Here is a 17,609-nt window from a genome sequence, read left to right as displayed (position 1 = left end):
CAGATCTGTCAATCATATTTTTCCTACCGAGAGGACAAAATTTCTTTTTATCTTGACTTACGCTGTAGAAACAGAAAACATTTAGCTTCTCTCTCTCTCTTTTTTTCTCCCCTCCCAACAGCGAAGGACAGCAAGCATAATGCCAGTATAAATATGTGGCATGGCTACATACAGAATACTGTGTACAGTTCTGGTCACCCCATCAAAACAAAAATAGGTAACTGAAAGTTAGAGGCAACCACATTACTACTCTTTACTATGCAGAAAGGATGCAAGTTGGCGGTCTTTTAGGTGGGATTGGGGAAGTAGTTGGGATGTGACAGTGTTTTATAAAATGATGAGTGGCTGGAAAGGGAAGGTAGACTTCTTTTAACACTAGAACGTGGGCATACTCCTTGGAAGATGATTTTAAGTAAGTTTAGGACTGCCAAAATAAAGTATACATTATATAATGCATAATAGAGCTAAAATATGGCCTCTGGTTTAGATAGCTTTAAAAGGGGGTTAAACAAAGCCTTTGTGAGACACTTTCCCTAAGAATATTAGACATGATGTTTAAATGGAAACTGCAGATTCGGAGGCAGGATATACCTGAGCATAAGAGTTGAAAGTGGCCCTGTAGGCCAACTCTCGCCTCGATGCAGGAAATCCTGAACTAGAGCATCCCCAGCCTTTGCTTAAAGACTCTCAGGGAATGATAGCTCTCTCCCACCCCCTCCCTAGTAACTGGTTCTATTCTTGAACTGCTTGAACTACTGTATCAAGAAGTCTTTCATCATCTACCTTCCTCTTGCTTAAGTCCAGTAGATCAAGTCATAGCCCTCTCCTGTGTATTTGGAGAGTGCTATCATGGTCCCCACTCAGGTGTCTCTTCTCCAGGCTAAGCGCACCCAGTTTTTCAACCTTTCCTCATAGAACCTGTTTTCCATACCGCTCACCATTCTTGCTGCCTCCCCCTGCACCAGTTGCAGATTGCCTAGACTCTTCTTAAAATGTGGCACCCAGAACTGGACACAGTACAAATGGTATTCAGGCATAGACTCGCTTTTGAAAGAGAAGATTCCATTTAACTACATAGGCTTAGTTAAGCCCTACTCCCCCACCCGAATATCTCACTTTTCAATCAGAATAAAGCAGCAGAGACCTGTTGCCTTTATTTCCTCCTTGTGACCAGAGGCATCTGGCTGACTGCTGCTGGAAAGGTAATGCTGGATTTGACAGGTGTTTGCATCACTCAGCCAAGGCATAAGCACTGGTTTACTTTGACTGCAAACCAGCACCTTTGGTTTCCTTTCTCTCCAAACAAAGCACGATGGCAAGCCAAAGTTTGTTCTTCTCTTACTGATCATGGTTTGTTTGGGAGAAATAAACCATGAGCATATTGGAATAAGCCAAGGCAGTGGTCTGTTGCTCCAGGTTCAAGGAAGGGCAGAGTGAAGCAGGACCAATTCAGCGTGCTGCTGTAAGTTCACTTAGATAATCTGAGGAAATTTTACTTGTGGCCTGAAAATGGGCATTTTCTGCTATTGCCCCCTCACTGTGGAATTCCCTTCCCTCAGCCATACATGAAGCATCATCCATTAGTTGTTTCAGACACCTTGTGAAGACATTTCTTTTTATCCATGCTTTTCCTGACCCAACATGCTGCTTTGCTGTTTTTTTTAATTATACTGCTTCATAGTTTTAGTGTTGCTTTTGTGTATTCTTCTTACAGATTTTTAAATATTAGGAGACTTAAATATTAAGTGGCTTTAACTAACATGTCCCCACGGCAGCTTATAAGCAAACCCTTATAAAAACGGTGGACATCAAATACAAATAACAGTAGAAATTACAAAAGATATAACAGCAAGCGGGCAGCAAACCAAGAACAAGCTAAAACTAGTAAAAAGAATCTAAATGCTGTTCAAGGCCTATGAGAATAGGTCAGGATTCACCTGTTGCCTAAAGGTGAATGAGTGTTTGGGGTGAATGTGCCTAGAGAGAGTTGCAGAGCCCAAGTACAACTAAAAAAAAAAAAGTCCTCTCTCAACGTAGGCACCTGCCTAATTTCTTAAGGTGGGATGGCGAAGGGCCTCTGAAGATTATCTCAGCTGACAAAAGGGAGAGAACAGTTCTTAACATGGCCCAGGCTGTTTAAGCTTTAAAGTTTTGTTCTGGCTCACTGAAAAGATACTCACTTCCACCACATTTTCAGTAATCCCCAACACACCTGCAAAGTAAGATAGTATCCCTCACCTAGTAGGTTCATGGCTCATATAAGATTGAATTAGTGACTTCTGAGACTTTGGTATATCAGCTCAGTAGCTTTTCTGGTCAGCTTACATCTCTAGGTTCTGACTTACTTGAAATGTTTCAGCTTGTTTTTTGGGGTGGGGTAGGGTGGGGGGAGAAGAATGTTCCCTGTTGTAAAACTGTGGTTTTGTGTACTGCTGACCTGCTCACCTGCTGCTGTGCCCTTTGACTGTGGCATTGCAGGAATGGCCAGCATTGACAGCAGTGCTCCAGAAACCACCTCGGACAGTTCTCCAACCCTCAGCAGGCGGCCTCTGCGGGGAGGATGGGCAGCCACTTCCTGGGGCAGAGGGCAGGACAGCGATAGCATCAGTAGCTCTTCCAGCGACTCCCTGGGCTCATCCTCCTCCAGTGGAAGCAGGAGAGCTAGTGGAGGAGCACGTGCAAAGACGGTGGAGGTCGGCAGGTAAGAGCCGCTGTCTGTTTTCCAAAGCTGTGCATCTTTTCAGTATTTGGACCTCCCAAGGATGAGATTGTTGGATGAAGGGCAGTATATTTAATTTTAAAAAATACTGTAAAATAAAAGGCTATCGTCATTAGAAATATATCACAAGGAGGCTTTCACCCAAACCCTGCAATCATAATCTCTGTGTGCAGGGGCACCAAGGTGAATACAGTTTGGGGGGGGGGCAGCAAAGCCCACCAACTTTGGGAAGGTTGGTCCCCTCAAATATTTTCTTGGGGTGGCTGAAGGGAGATGGGATCTCCAGGGAGACTCACCTGGGGCCTTTGTTACATATCTTTAGGTCCCTGGTGAAAGTGTTCCTCTTCAACCAGGCAATTGGCTGATTAACATTCTATGGCCTTTTAAATGTGTTTGCGGGGTGGGGGTTCCTGTTTTCATTTCATTTTGGTTTTATTATGTATTTTGTGTTCTCGTTTTGTATTTTTATGTTCTGAACTTCCCTGTGATCTTTGGATGAAGGGTAATATAAGTTGGGAGTCTCAATGTGAGAGCCAGGCAGAAATAGACATATTTCACTTTTTTCCTTTCAGGTATAAGGGCAGGCGTCCAGAGAGCCATGCTCCTCATGTCCCAAATCAGCCCTCAGAAGCAGCTGCACATTTCTATTTTGAGCTGGCCAAGACAGTTCTCATCAAGGCAGGTGGAAACAGCAGTACTTCCATTTTCACCCACCCATCCTCTAGTGGTGGGCACCAGGGTCCTCATCGCAACCTCCACCTCTGCGCCTTTGAGATTGGTCTCTATGCACTGGGGTTGCACAACTTTGTCTCTCCTAACTGGCTGTCTCGAACCTATTCCTCCCACGTCTCTTGGATTACAGGTAGGAACCAGGGTGCTCCAACCAGGTTTTGATTTTAGGAATCCTTCCCCAGAGAGTGATCTTATTTAGCTACTAACGTTTAAGAACTCACAGCTAAATTTGCTAGCATAATCTGTATAGCCGAGTTTACAGTTTGGGAAGCCTCTGGGTCAGGCATCCCCAAACTGCGGCCCTCCAGATGTTTTGGCCTACAACTCCCATGATCCCTAGCTAACAGGACCAGTGGTCGAGGAAGATGGGAATTGTAGTCCAAAACATCTGGAGGGCCGAAGTTTGGGGATGCCTGCTCTGGGTAATGCTTGACCATAGAAACATGGCGCCAGAAGGTATCAGGTTTCTGCAGTTGATTGGTGTTGATTGATACCAAACCTTGCTTGCCAAGGAACAATCAGGATTGCACTTTAAGCCAGTCAGTGTCTCGTTTGCAGTTGTGTCTCTAACTTCCCCACAACTGACATCACTGATGCCGTCAGGTGTGGTGCAGGTGAACGTGGGTTTTGGGGGGAAATGGCCTTGTGGGGCAAATTGGGACCTATGCGAAACCTAATTTGGCCAGTGGGCTGGAGGTTCCCCACCCCTGTTCAAAAAGTTACATCTGTAGCCCTTTAGCAAATGTCTTCTGTGTCCTCTGCTTTTTGACACTAACATGAAAGGAAGTTTCCAAGCACTACTACAAAACTCGTAGATTTTATATATAAATGTATTATTTTATCTGATGTGCGGTTGATTAGCCAGAGAGAGACATGCAGCTTGTCCAGAGCCATCCAAAGAAATTCAGGAGTAAAAAGCAATTTAATCCTGTTTCTCCTAAAATAAGACATACCCATAAAATAAGCCATAGCAGAATTTCTAAGCATTTGCGCAATATAAGCTGTACCCCAAAATTAAGACATAGTGATAGGCACAGTTCTGGGGGGCCCCAAGGAAGGGGCAAGGCTGGACGCGTAATAAAAAAATAAGAAAAAATAAGAAAAAAATAAGGCCACTGTGGGTTTTTTTAAAGGAAAAATAAATATAAGACGGTGTCTTATTTTCGGAGAAACACGGCACCTGCCAATTCAGGATATTGCACTCTCATCCATGAAAGCTTATGCCATAATACATGTATTGAGTCTTGTAGGCACCTGAATACTTTGTTGTGCATCCTCTTCTCTGGTTTCTAGGGCAAGCCATGGAGATTGGCAGTGCGGCCTTGAACATCCTCGTGGAGTGCTGGGATGGGCACCTGACCCCTCCGGAGGTGGCGTCCCTGGCTGACAGGGCTTCCAGAGCTAGGGATTCCAACATGGTGCGAGCAGCCGCTGAGCTGGCATTGAGCTGCTTGCCGCACGCCCATGCCTTGAACCCAAACGAGATCCAGAGAGCCCTGGTCCAGTGCAAGGAGCAGGTGAGCAGTTCAGAGGCCTCGGTCGATGCTATCAGGCGCCCAGCTGTTTCTTGCCTTTAAGCAATTGGGTTCTTCTGTTCCTTCTTTTTGAATTTAGTGTTGCAGTCTTTTAGTATTTGCATTTAGTGTTGTCTGAGGTCTTTTAAAATTTTATTAAAAAACTGGACCCCCAAAATGCTAGAGAGATATGTTTTGGATTTTTAAACTCAGGAGTTCGTCTCCAAAAGCTCCAAAGGAACAACTTAAATAACTGCCACTACTATATTTTGTGGTATTCCAAAGTAAAATAAATTAATTTTGATCCACTAAATTTCTTATATGGGTGCCCTTATATTTTCTCCATACACTCATCCAATATTTTCTGTATTAGAATTTGCCCGTTAATAAAATATGGACCTTACACTTCAATATAGGTCTTTCTGCTTCATAATGCAGCCATACGCACCTAGCTATTGTAACAGGCTTCCTGTGCATAGGCATCTGCAGGGATTTTTCTCAGGGAGAGGGTGAAAAGTACATATTCCTAATACATTGATATACATATATAAATAACTAGCACCAGGAAGCTAGTTTTCCATTTCTGGTAGATCTGCTGACTGAATGAATGGTGATGAGACCTGGCCTCTTAGAAATTAGCAGAATAGGTCTTACTCCTCTGTTGCTTTTCATGCTGTTCACTGACATATTGACTTTGGTACCCAGATGACATACACTGGTCACTTACACCTAAAAACCTCAGTCCTTTCAATTGGCTCTCTGCACCCACTTCAGCCATTAATTGCGCTGCTTTCACAATCAACTTCACACATCACTGCACCCCCCCCCAAAAAAATCCCCATTCTAGGATAAAACACTAGGTTACACTTTAAGGTTGTCATTCACACACTCCTATGCCAAGAAGATGGGTATAATTGGGTTACTTTGCAGGGCTGGTATGTCAGCCATCTAGTGATGTTTTGTGTTATTCTGCCTCATAACTTGGGTTCTACAAGTGCTGGAGGGTTTTGTTTTTCAATAAAAGCTGGAGATCCAAGAAATACGACTCCTCCCTGCAGACACCCATGCTCCTGCAGATGCCATCTGGGGAGATGTGGGTGGCTATCATTCTTGATGTGGCATCACACTTGTGGAATGCTCTTTCCAGTCAGGGTTGGCTGACACCTGTCTTAATGCCGTTTTTGTCCCAGGCAGAGTCTTTTTTATTTTATTTTACCAAGCTCTTTAGGTAGAATTCTATAAGGTTGACTGTTTGGTTCAGAGCTATTAGCTTGATTGCATTTACACTTTAATTGTAAATTGTGAAGGGCAGTATAAAAGACCTTAAATCATCAGTGCCTTTCCTAATATTACAGGATAATCTAATGCTGGAGAAGGCATGCTTGGCAGTGGAGGAGGCAGCCAAAGGAGGTGGTGTTTACCCTGAAGTCCTGTTTGAAGTTGCTCACCAGTGGTACTGGTTGTACGAACAAACTGTTGGCGGAACTCTTGCTCAGAGAGAGGGAGCCACAGGCTGCAGTGCAAGTGGAGCCCGGGCATCCTGCGAAGCGGTGCGTGGACTGGCAGATACCAGAGTGACGTCAGAACCCACCACAGTGACTGTCGCAGCTGCGGTGACAGCAGCAGCAACGGTGGTGCCCGTAATTTCGGTGGGGTCGACAATCTACCAGCAGCACACCATGGCGGGCCCAGCAATGGCACATGCACACACCCAGGGGCTGCACCCTTATACAACACTCCAGACCCACATCCCTTGCAATCCTCAGTATATTGGACACCCTATCCAGCACATGCCACGCCCGGCGGTCTTTCCTGTTCCTGGCTCAGCTTATCCCCAAGTAAGTTATATTTTGTAGGGTAAGCATCTCGGGGGGAACATCTTTTTCTGTCATCCCTAGCATTGTGGTTTAGGTGAATAGAAGGATGGCAAGCCGGATTATTTAGTTTTGCTGGTTTTAGTGTGGGACCATAACAAAAAGGGCAAAAGCACAGCACTAGGACGTGCCAAGGATGAAACGTGGGACCCTGTGCATGCAAATGGCAGCTGGAAAAAGCCCCTGTCCAAGCCCTTAATCACTTCTCGTTGGGAGCAGTAATGGGTTAGAGCAGGCATCCCCAAGCTGCGGCCCTCCAGATGTTTTGGCCTACAACTCCCATGATCCCTAGCTAACAGGACTAGTGGTCGGGGAAGATGGGAATTGTAGTCCAAAACATCTGGAGGGCCAAAGTTTGGAGATGCCTGGGTTAGAGGGACCAAAAGTCAGAATCTTTGTATAAAGTTGCATTTTGGTGGATATTGCTCTCCCAGTTTGTGCCAGAATTATTAAATTTGTACTAATTTACAAATTGTTAGTGTTTACTGATAAATCTCACATTTTCCCATGCCAGTTTATGGGGGTGGGGAGAATGCCTAAGATAGGCATAGTGGCCTTTTGTCTCCCGTCCCATTCCTCCTCCTTGAAAGAATTTTGCTTAGAATGGCCCAATGAGCATGGTGTGGGTTCTAGGCTTTCAGGAGTTGGGTTGGAAATGGAGTTCTCTGTACTAGATAGTTGGGTTGCTTGGAGGCCCCTCCTGAAAAACCCTGCCTTGTGTTTTGGGCGCAAGGCAGGGTTACCCTGTCCTCTTCCTTTGCAGGGTGTCCACCCAGCATTCATTGGCGCACAGTACCCGTACTCGGTCACTACCCCGTCTCTGGCAGCTACAGCAGTGTCCTTCCCGGGAGTGCCTGTCCCATCCATGACGCAGATTGCTGTGCATCCATACCATGCTGAGACCGGGCTGTCTCTGTCTTCCAATGTAGCAAGTGAGTATTTCAGTCTTGCTGTGTCTTGCGGGAAATTGTCTCCTGTAGCATCCTAGCTGAATGGTGATTCTAGTTTTGCTGCGGCTTATGGAGCTCACCTACTGTGGCACAGGACTAGGGGTACTCTTTGTGCTACTGTGAATCATGAGAAGATGGCAAGATGAACACAAGTGACTTTTTCTGTTAGGTTTCCTTGCAGGCTTGAGGGGGGTGGCCCACAACTGGTCTCTGCACCTCTACAATACAATCTCTGGGTGCATACAACATTAAAAAAAATTGTTAAGCGTTTCATTTATGCTTAAAACAACAACAACCATATATACCATATTTAAATGAAAACATACTGCCAGCACAATCCCTTTACCCTCTTAGGGAATTATGAAAACTTCAGCAACTATTAGGTAGAATCCTTAGGCTACAAATGAGAAAGAGCCCTCCATGAATAATCCTTAAAACTTCTCAGGCTTGGGAGTAAACAGCTTTAAGCGGGGCTTTCTTAAAATTGACCTGCAGTGGTCTGTAGCAGGTGGGATTTGGGGCTACCAAACGTGGTATAGCTATTACTAGGTTTCCAAAGATTGTGTCATGAAATTGCACATCTAAGGAAAGGGACGCAGTTTGGGGATGCCTGTTGTAAAGACTGTCCTGATACGTTACTTGCTGGCTTCCCATTGTCTGCAAAGGGACACAATGCAGTAGTGAGGTTTGGCTCTTGGGAACTACATTATAAAGCCTGCTCACAGAGAAGGCAAACAAGTGAGCCGTCTTTATAATTTCTAGGACATGTACTTCTGGGTCTACTTGCTTATGTTTCCTCTGTCTACCGTGTTACTACCAGAGTTAATATTAACCCCACAGGTATATGATACATTTTGGGGCAGGATGTAGTTGGCTGAAGTCCTATAACTGTTTGATGCCAATATTTCCCCCCTCCTTTATACTGTTGTTTGTTTTCTCCAGTAGGAAGTGTTCATGCAGGGTCTACATTCCCAGCAATTCAAGGGACTTCCTTGACGAGTCTGTCTTCTCAGCCCAGCTCCCTTGTCACAGGAGGCTTTCCTTCTGAGGATGAGCAGCACAGCCAGCCTGCAGGCAATCAAGGCGTGCATCACCTCCACTCTGCCTACCGAGTTGGTAAGGACAGTTAATTGTGGCTCTTGCAACCCTCTCACCTGCAATTCAGGGCAGGGCTACAGTATGTTTAAACTGACTCTTGTGCCAAGGTCAATTGGGAAGGTGTGCTAATTCTCATGTGATGAAGTGGTTTCAGGCTGTTTTTGGTTTAGGCTGGAATGCATAGCCACAAGACTTACAAGCCGATCACAGAACCTTTCAGTGCATTAATCTTTTGAGGGGAATGCAAGTGGCTTTGGGGGATGGAATCGCAGTGAGAAGAAGTGTGCCAATCAGTAATGTGAGTGCACCAGCTGTCAGCAGTCCAGAAGCAGAAATAGTCTGTTGATGAAAGACTTCCTACAATACTGAGAGGTTCATAGGATTGGGGTGAATGTTAAAATGGTCTTGGTGAGCAGGTACTGTACAGACATAAAGAGATTGTGTTTTTTTGCCAGGCCGAGGGTGGGGGAAGATGCATGTTATGAATCTAGTGTGGAGTGAGCCTTCAAATTGATTCAGAGAGATATGGAGTATGAGGATGGATGCTTGGTAGCTGAGATAGTCCTTACCTATGTATAGTTGAGTCTCTGGCACAGCATACACAACTAGTCCATGTTGTAGAAAACATGTCACACACTACTCAGGTTCTCCTTGAGGTTAGTGTCCTCTGGAGCTCAGAGTACTTGAGCCCTGAGTTGCTTCCTCTTGCCTTCCAAGTAAAATACAATTGCAGGGCAGGGAGCTTGAGTTCAGTAGAAAACTGGGCATGGACGAAGCCAGCTTCAGCATCATTGGGTCTAAGTGCCAGGGCCTCTGAGGATCACATTAGGAATATCAAGCTACCTCACTATCAGGAGCCAAGGAGAGGATGGTAGAAACCAGTGGCTTAAAGATCCCTGCAACCCCACCCCATGCTCTTGGCAATCAGGCTCAGGAATGTGGTCATATAATTGGACAGCTTGGCATTACACCTGGGTAGAAAAAAAACGAGTCTCAAGTATTGATGGGTCCAAGCAGAGTATAGCTGTTGGGTGCATTCAGGATCTCCCTCAGGTACATCAGTCTCAAGGATGATGGCAGATTTTCTGCTTCATTGTAGTGATAATTATCTGCCTCCTTTGTGCCCCTAATAATTAGTATGGCCAATGCTGAGACACTGACTGTGACAAGAAGCCAAGGGCTGTCCAGTGTTTTGGGGGTAAAGCAGAACAAGCCCTTCTGACTGCTTTCAGCAGGCATGTTTTATGCAATTGGGAGTCTTTCATGGACCTATGCTCTGTGGGCACCACATGTACAGCCTTTATCTGTATTTTTGGCACATCATAAGCATTCTGGTACCTTGCTGTGCCAGACAAACATAGTTGAGCTACTGTCTTGAAGAGGTACTTGATTCTCGAGAAACCAAACTTTGATCAGGCTGACTCACCACTGTTGGCTGAAGATCTTTTGCTGCCCAAAGTGGAGTTCAAATGCCCCCCTCTGCTGCATTTCAGGACTGTCCCTGGGTCTCCCATGAAATGGGAGGAGAAACTATTGCAGATGTCAATGGAACAAAGCCATGGTCATGGTGTGAGGTAACTGGGCTAGAAATAACAGGCTTGTTAGACTCAACCATATGAGCCACCTTGTTCAATATGACCTGTTCTGAGCAGAATACATGTGTAAGATAAGCTTGATTACTGTTCCAAGGAGGGCGATGGAACTCTCCTCAACCTCCACTTTGTGATGAATCCTCACATCTCTAAGGTCTTGATACCAGATGCCCATCCTTGACTGCATTGGTTATGAGTGACTGCCAGGACTCGGTCACATTGAATGGTTCACACCCTGCTGGTGTTGCAGGGCTATTGAGAACAATGGTTTTCAGGGCTGATAGTGGTATTAACTGTAATGTCCCGGATTGATTACAAAATTGATATCTTGCAGATGCCTAGAAATCAAAGTGGGCCACTTTTGAAATGCCTATAGAATGGATGTAACATAATTCCAACTGTGTTCTGAGGGTGGAGTTCCAAAACAGGCTATGTGGTGTTATTTTGGGACAAAATAAAATGCACACTGTCATATAAAATGGGGAATGGAGGAGGAATAAAGTTCCTAGTGGCTACTAGAAGGTGAATGGATGTGAAGAGTTTGCATGTTTCAGTGATTTTTGTAAAGGTGTCTCTTTTTGCGAAAATAAAAATTTAAACACAAATGAACCAACCAATGATACTCCCTTTTTCATCTCCACCTACTGCAGTCTAATAAAATCATAGCAATTACAGGAAAAGGAATTGATCACTGCATATTTATATGGAACAAAGAATGTTAATTGGGGACTCGGTCACTTATTCCTTAATTTTACTATGTTAACACAGCCTTCTGGGCTATCTTGATTATTCTTCAACCTCAACCAAGTTTCCCTCCTAAGTAGACTATACAGACACCTGTGGGGTTCTTGGGGTGTGAAGGAGACACACAGTGAAATGGAAAGGAGCAGGGGTGAAGATCCATCATGTATTCCCTCAATGCCGTTCAAAGCCTCCGTTTGTCAAGGCTCACAAACAGTGCACAGTTTGCTTTCTATCTCTAGCACACAATCTCCTAAATTGGAGTTTGAAAGGGAGTCCAGCTGGGGTAGAGCCTGTTGCTCTCTGCCTTTTGCTTTAAAGGGAAGGTGAAGGCATGCCTTCCAGTCCTGGCTTTGGGCTGCCATCCAAATCCTTGGGGCATAAGATATATCTGGGATGGAGCAAGTTGTTATCCGTTACCATTTAGCACTAAAATGTACTAGTCTAGGAAGTACCCCCCAGGTAGGTGGGCTTGTAAGACGTCCATAATTTGGGGACAGCCTGAAATGGTCTGGCTTGCCCTGGTCACAATATATAGGGATTACTTGCAGTTGGATTCACAGCTGGGCATATTAAAATTGATTGCCGGTGGAAACCTGGGCATTTTCAAAACTCCTTATATAGAGAGAATCCAGACTGTCCTGAGTTGCTCTCCATATTGTGGTTGGTATCCTTATCCATTCTATGGCAGAATGATGTAGAGGAGGGGTTTGTGTAATTGGAGTCCCCTTGGAAATATTGTCTTCCTGTTTTGCCTGTTGTCACAGATATGAAAGAGTATGGGAGCAGAGGGGGAAGCCTAACACAGGCCTGTTCAGAGAGTGTTGCCTTGCGTAGGAACTGAGGGCATAACTGAATGGTGAATGTTGATGTCTGTGTTTAAACAAAATGGAAAATGAAAATTAAAAGTCCTGCTGGCTTTCTATTTGTTTTTTGTTTTTAAATCTGCTTTTGAAAGAGCAGAGGAAGATTTATATTTATGCTTTCGCCCACCCGCTGCTTCTCAGCTCCAGATCGTCCTGCAAGCTGTCGCTTCATCTTCTCCCAAATCCACAGGGATTACAAATGTTGCCAACCTTTTTACCACCTTGCAAAGATAAACAGAGACACCATTTGGCATAATTGCCATCTCCTAGCTCATTTCTATGTAATGTTTGTGAATGGGTGGGCACTACCCCTCTTAAGTCTTGTGGGGCTTAACTTGGTTGTCTGAAATTTTGAATTTGCACTTCCCTGCAGGAATGTTAGCGCTGGAGATGCTTGGGCGCAGAGCTCACAATGACCACCCCAACAACTTCTCACGCAGCCCACCCTACACAGAAGATGTGAAATGGCTCCTGGGATTAGCTGCCAAATTAGGTAAGGCCCAAGGAACTTTTTCTGCGAGTAAAAGTTCACTTAGTCCCAAGGCAACATTTTCCGCCAAGCTCTTCTGCTTTTCGAGTATCTTCATCTGATTGCCCATACTGTAGCAGTGGCATTGATTCTAGAACTGAATAAATGTGGGAAATAAAATTAATTCATGAAGAGAGACCACTGTAAATAATTTCATGGAGATGTAAATAACACCAAAACTGAGCAGCTTAAAGGGGTTTTTTAAAAGGCACTGCAGGGGTGGCTAACCTTTTTTTGGGCAAGGACTGCATTGACCCATGGTCAGCTGTATGGGGGTCCCATATCATAGTAGGTGTGGCCTATGGTATGTGACTCCCCCATATAAGTGGCCACAAATAATCCCCCTCTTTTTTAAAAAATAGGGGATCTATGATGGGCCATAAAAACATTTTGGTATCACAGCAGGTGACTTCAGGAACTATGAATAATTCTATTTTAAAAATAGAAAAATTGCCAGACTGGGGTGCTTTTTTTAAAAGAAAACACAACAACTCTTTACATCATGATATCACAGTGAGAGACCTGGAGGAGCAGTAGAATATAAAAATACAAAGGGGTGGGGAAGCAAAATAATAATAATAATAAAAAATAAAACACCTTTGGGTGTGTGTAATTTAGAAATTTGCTAAAGTTCTATAAAAAGAAAATCAGAGTGTTTGTGGATTACTCTTATATTAGCTAGATTCTTCAATACTTTGTTTTAATTGCTGGTAAGTGAAGAGTAAGTGAGGCTGTCAGATTCTGCCTTGTCTGACATGTGCTCTAGCTCCCATCAGATGTCAAAGAGAAAAACAACTACCAGACTTTTAGAAGACATCTGAAGGCAGCCCTGTTTAGGGAAGCTTTTTAATGTTTAATAGATTATTGTATTTTAATATTCTGTTGGAAGCTGCCCAGAGTGGCTGGGGAAACCCAGCCAGATGGGCGGGGTATAAATAAATAAATAAATATTATTATTATTGCAGCTAATTTGTAGGTGCTGTGCTCTGCCCCTACTAAGGAGTAGTAGTAGTTGTCCTCTTGGTTTTTCAGTATGCTTTGCCTGTTCTTCCTACTCCTCTGCATCCCACCTTTATTTTTCTGCAGGTGTCAACTATGTGCATCAATTCTGTCTTGGTGCAGCCAAGGGGGTCCTGAGCCCTTTTGTGTTGCAAGAGATCATCATGGAATCCCTGCAGAGGCTCAATCCTGCCCATGTCCACAATCACCTGCGCACACCAGCCTTCCACCAGTTGGTACAGAGGTGCCAGCAGGCATACATACAGGTACGCATGCCCCTTCCTTCCCATCGGGTCAAGCTTGCTTCACCTAGGTGCTCCTTGCTGCTCCAGAAATTATAGCCACACCATCATCTAAATACCTGCCTGGATAACATGAAGGCTGCTAAGTCAAAGCACTTGTAGGTTAATAGTAGGTGAACAACCTCCCAATGCCCCTTAAAGGCTGGCAGAATAAGTCTTAATTTTTCATTTATCGTATGTGTTGAGAAAACTGAGAATTAAGTCTTTATTACAGTATTGCTTGATTGTCTAGGTGGCCTTTTGTTTTGTTGTGTTGATCCTGGGCCTCACAGTCTGCTTGTCAGTCCTCCTCTGGAAGAATAAATAAGAGCCAGTGTAGGGCAGAGCTAGAATGCTGAACCTTGACTCTTGAGTCAACGTTGTTGAGGGATCTTGGGCCAGCCTCTCCCTTCCTCCACAACCTACCTATTATGTAAGACGTTTCTGCCACCACAGCAACAAAAGGGGAAGAGAGTGATCAGGTAGAACATGGAAAATGCATTGTTACCTTGGAGGCTGTAACTGAACATCATTTCCCCTTGTGTCCCCTAAAGTACATCCACCACCGGCTGATCCACCTTACTCCGGCAGACTACGATGACTTTGTGAATGCCATTCGCAGTGCCAGAAGCGCCTTCTGCCTAACCCCTATGGGCATGATGCAATTCAATGACATCCTTCAGAACCTGAAGCGCAGCAAGCAGACTAAGGATTTGTGGCAAAGGGTCTCTTTGGAAATGACCACCTTTTCACCATGACGGCTTGGGGGTGGCTTCTTTTAGCTAGAGTTCTGTTCGTGGCACCCTTCCATACCGGATTTTTTTTTTTTTTTAGCTGTTGGAAACCACTGATTTGATGTATTTATACCAAGGCATTCCTCTTCGTGCAACTGTGACTGTGCTCCACTTCCCTTGTTTTCTTGTCCCCAGCAGGTGGAGTCAAGAAAGTAGTTTTGCAAGTACCAAGGAAGTATGTGGTGTGTGTATGAGAGTGTTTTCTGTGTGAGAGTTGAGGGGGAAGAGGGAGAGTTGTCTGGCTGGCTGATGCTTGGCCAATGCTTTCAGCCCCCTTCCTGTGCAGTTTTCTAAATGAGGGTGTGTGTGTGTGTGGTGTGCCTGCATGTTAAGGGCGTAGGGTGGAGCCTGTCCTTTATAATATTTATTTTAGCATTTATAAATATGTATACTACTTTCTATAAGGTTCTAAAAATTTCATTCATCATAGGGCCAGGAGAGGCAAGAGTTTTCTTTTTGCACATCCTGGGCTCCTCGGTCACCATTCCTTCCTGCAGCACCTACCCAGAGGAGCTCAGGCTGAAGCGGAAAGAGCTCCTTCAGCCAGCACTGCCTACATGTTTGGATGGGCAAAAGTACCACTTTTGCAGGCCCCCAGAACAGTTTTGAGCTGGCTCCTGCAGTTTCTTTGCTGCTTGGACTGTGGCCCCAAAGAGTTTTTGTCATCAGGCTTTGTAGGATGTTCCAACCATGGTGGTTCTGAGTTGTACAGTCATGTTACTTTGGCTGGGATGTTAGCTCTCCTGTAATCAATTTCTTATTCCTTGTTTCAGTTTCCTGATTAAAACACTCATTTTCTTAGACTGATTCTCTTCTCTATCCTTCTGTTAATCATGCTGAGGATGCGATAAAACATGGAACTTAAGATTGCTTGCAGCAGGGGGTTCTTGCCTTGTAACATGAATGGTGTTTGACATACACCAGAGTTTCATTGCGATTCTGCTTACCATGCTAACACACAATACCTAGACTGTAAGACATAAGGCAATGAGCTAACCTGGTTAGAGAAAGGCAGGTCATCAGAGGCAGGTTGGTATGTGAAGAAAGGGGTTTGGAGTTTGTTGCTCCTAAACACGTTCTGACATTGTTTCTCCTTTCCTGTTTTGATGGGTCTACCTATTTGCAATTTACCTTGTTAAGTTGTTTGGGGGCATTTTTTGTATAAAGTGATGAATATAGTAAATAATATTACTAACAAAAATAGTAAAATCAAAATCCTAAGAGAGCCCTGTTGGATCAGATTCTCCCTCTTAAGCATCCAATTTCTAACACAGGCATGCTCACAAAATTCTAGGTTGTTTACTGACAGCTTCCCTCTCTGGTAGTTCTGATTCTTCCTTTCACTATTAGTAGCTTTGATACTGTTATCTACTAATTTTTCAAGTAAAGAAGTTCGGCTACTGGCCCTGTCAGGCAAGAAGTTAGTATTATTCCCCCCCCCCCCCCTGGTGTGGCATTGCATACTTCATAGTCTTACACTATATAATGGAGGCTGTTTTTACTGATAGGTTATGATAAATAATTGTATTTTTGTAACAGCAACACTTCTAGGAGACATTGTGTATGCTAGCTGGATCCACTGACTTGCGGTTTATCAGGAAGCCCTAGGTTTTTGTCACTTGTGTTTGACATTGTGCTTTCCACCCCCCCTCCCCCAATAATTGGTGGTTCTGCTCTGGGTTTCTGCCCTATAAGGTCCTGGTGTTGGTATCTGCTAAAGATTTTTTTCAAATACTTGTTTTGGCAGAGTTGGTGCTTCAAATAAGCAAGACTTCTACTCTTGGAAGCCGCCTTGCCTTTTTATAGTTTCCTTGGGCTTTGTTTGTTAACCAGCCCTGTTGAATGGGTTTGTATTTTTCGACATCTGTGCTATGCATTCTGTTTGCAGTCCTGTTATGTGGTTTTAGGCAGATTCCTGCCAGTGTGGCTCTTTTGTCTCCCTTTCAGCCTTTTCCATCAATCCTCTTAATTTTTCAAAGTTTTCTCTCTCGAAATGAAATGTCAGACTTTCTTGGCATGTTTCAATTTAAGTTGGTTACTGTGAGTGGTTTGGCAGTAGTTGCATCTAGCAGGTAAGGATCAGTACCATGTCTATCATTTTCCATAGCAAGTGCCCAGCCCGGTTTTAATATGCACCCACCCATCTAAGTGTTTTTGTGCCAGTGATTATTATAAAAGCTAAATATGGGGCAGGTAAGGAAAGGACATGCATAAAAGATTTCTCTGTTCAGCTTTTCCTCTTTTGTTTGAGCACATTATTCATGGTGGGTCATTAATATGTCATAGTCCCAACTGTTTTTTGGTGGCCCCTACTGTTTATTAGATTAAGTCCCTATTTTGCTTCTTCCTATGAAATGTTCTTTTTCTATGTGATTATAGACTGGACCCTTTTTGGAATTGTGCAGCCTTTCTCAGTGGCATTGCTTGGAGTACAAGTGCAGCGACACTTCTCTGTTTGTGGAGGTTAACTTTTTTTCAGTTACAAATGAGCACATGTGTATGTTATCAGCAACTAGCATATGCTCTCAATTAATAGTTATAAACATTGACGATATAACTTGATGTCAGTATCAGCATCTTGCCATTGTAAACGACTGTTTCCTGAGGAAACTCATTATCTGAACTTGGTGTGTTCAAATCCTCACAATGCTAATTAGCTGTCTTGAGAGAAGTGACATCTAACTGCCACAGAAGGTGGCTTTAATCGGCTTTTTTTCAGCCAGAACTTGCCGGAACCTCTCACATGGGCACCACTGCCATTCTAAGAGAACGAGGGAAATGTTCTTGGTGAGTTCCGCTTTTATTCATTTGTAGATACTCAGTTTGAAGTGTCAGAATAGCTCCCATTTAGAGAGAGAGAAAGTTGAGCTAGTTGAAGTAGCAGATGGTGCAGGGCAGGTTATCTGGCCACCTATTGTGT

The 17,609-nt window shown here is 44.1% G+C and overlaps 1 protein-coding gene across 5 annotated transcripts in view; it reads left to right on the top strand.

Annotated features, from left to right (window-relative positions):
• The window catches only part of ZSWIM8 (zinc finger SWIM-type containing 8), a 53,578-nt gene extending 38,086 nt beyond the window's left edge, over nt 1-15,492 (top strand). Inside the window, exons 18-27 of one of the 5 annotated variants that reach the window (XM_060275046.1) lie at nt 122-217; nt 2,479-2,701; nt 3,292-3,581; nt 4,745-4,968; nt 6,321-6,803; nt 7,603-7,771; nt 8,732-8,905; nt 12,460-12,579; nt 13,702-13,880; nt 14,450-15,492. In XM_060275046.1, coding sequence (XP_060131029.1) covers nt 122-217; nt 2,479-2,701; nt 3,292-3,581; nt 4,745-4,968; nt 6,321-6,803; nt 7,603-7,771; nt 8,732-8,905; nt 12,460-12,579; nt 13,702-13,880; nt 14,450-14,653 — 2,162 coding nt within the window. In that variant the 3' untranslated portion in view covers nt 14,654-15,492. Of the gene's footprint in view, nt 1-121; nt 218-2,478; nt 2,702-3,291; nt 3,582-4,744; nt 4,969-6,320; nt 6,804-7,572; nt 7,772-8,731; nt 8,906-12,459; nt 12,580-13,701; nt 13,881-14,449 lie in introns of all 5 variants that reach the window. The other 4 variants (XM_060275045.1, XM_060275044.1, XM_060275048.1 and 1 more) reach the window with 4 other exon arrangements.
• Nucleotides 15,493-17,609: the final 2,117 nt, after the last annotated feature.

The sequence above is a fragment of the Zootoca vivipara genome, chromosome 5 (genome assembly GCF_963506605.1).
Source record: "Zootoca vivipara chromosome 5, rZooViv1.1, whole genome shotgun sequence".
Taxonomy (NCBI): domain Eukaryota; kingdom Metazoa; phylum Chordata; class Lepidosauria; order Squamata; family Lacertidae; genus Zootoca; species Zootoca vivipara.
The sequence above is the reverse complement of the archived record's forward strand: the minus strand, read 5'-3'. Positions and strand labels throughout refer to the sequence as shown.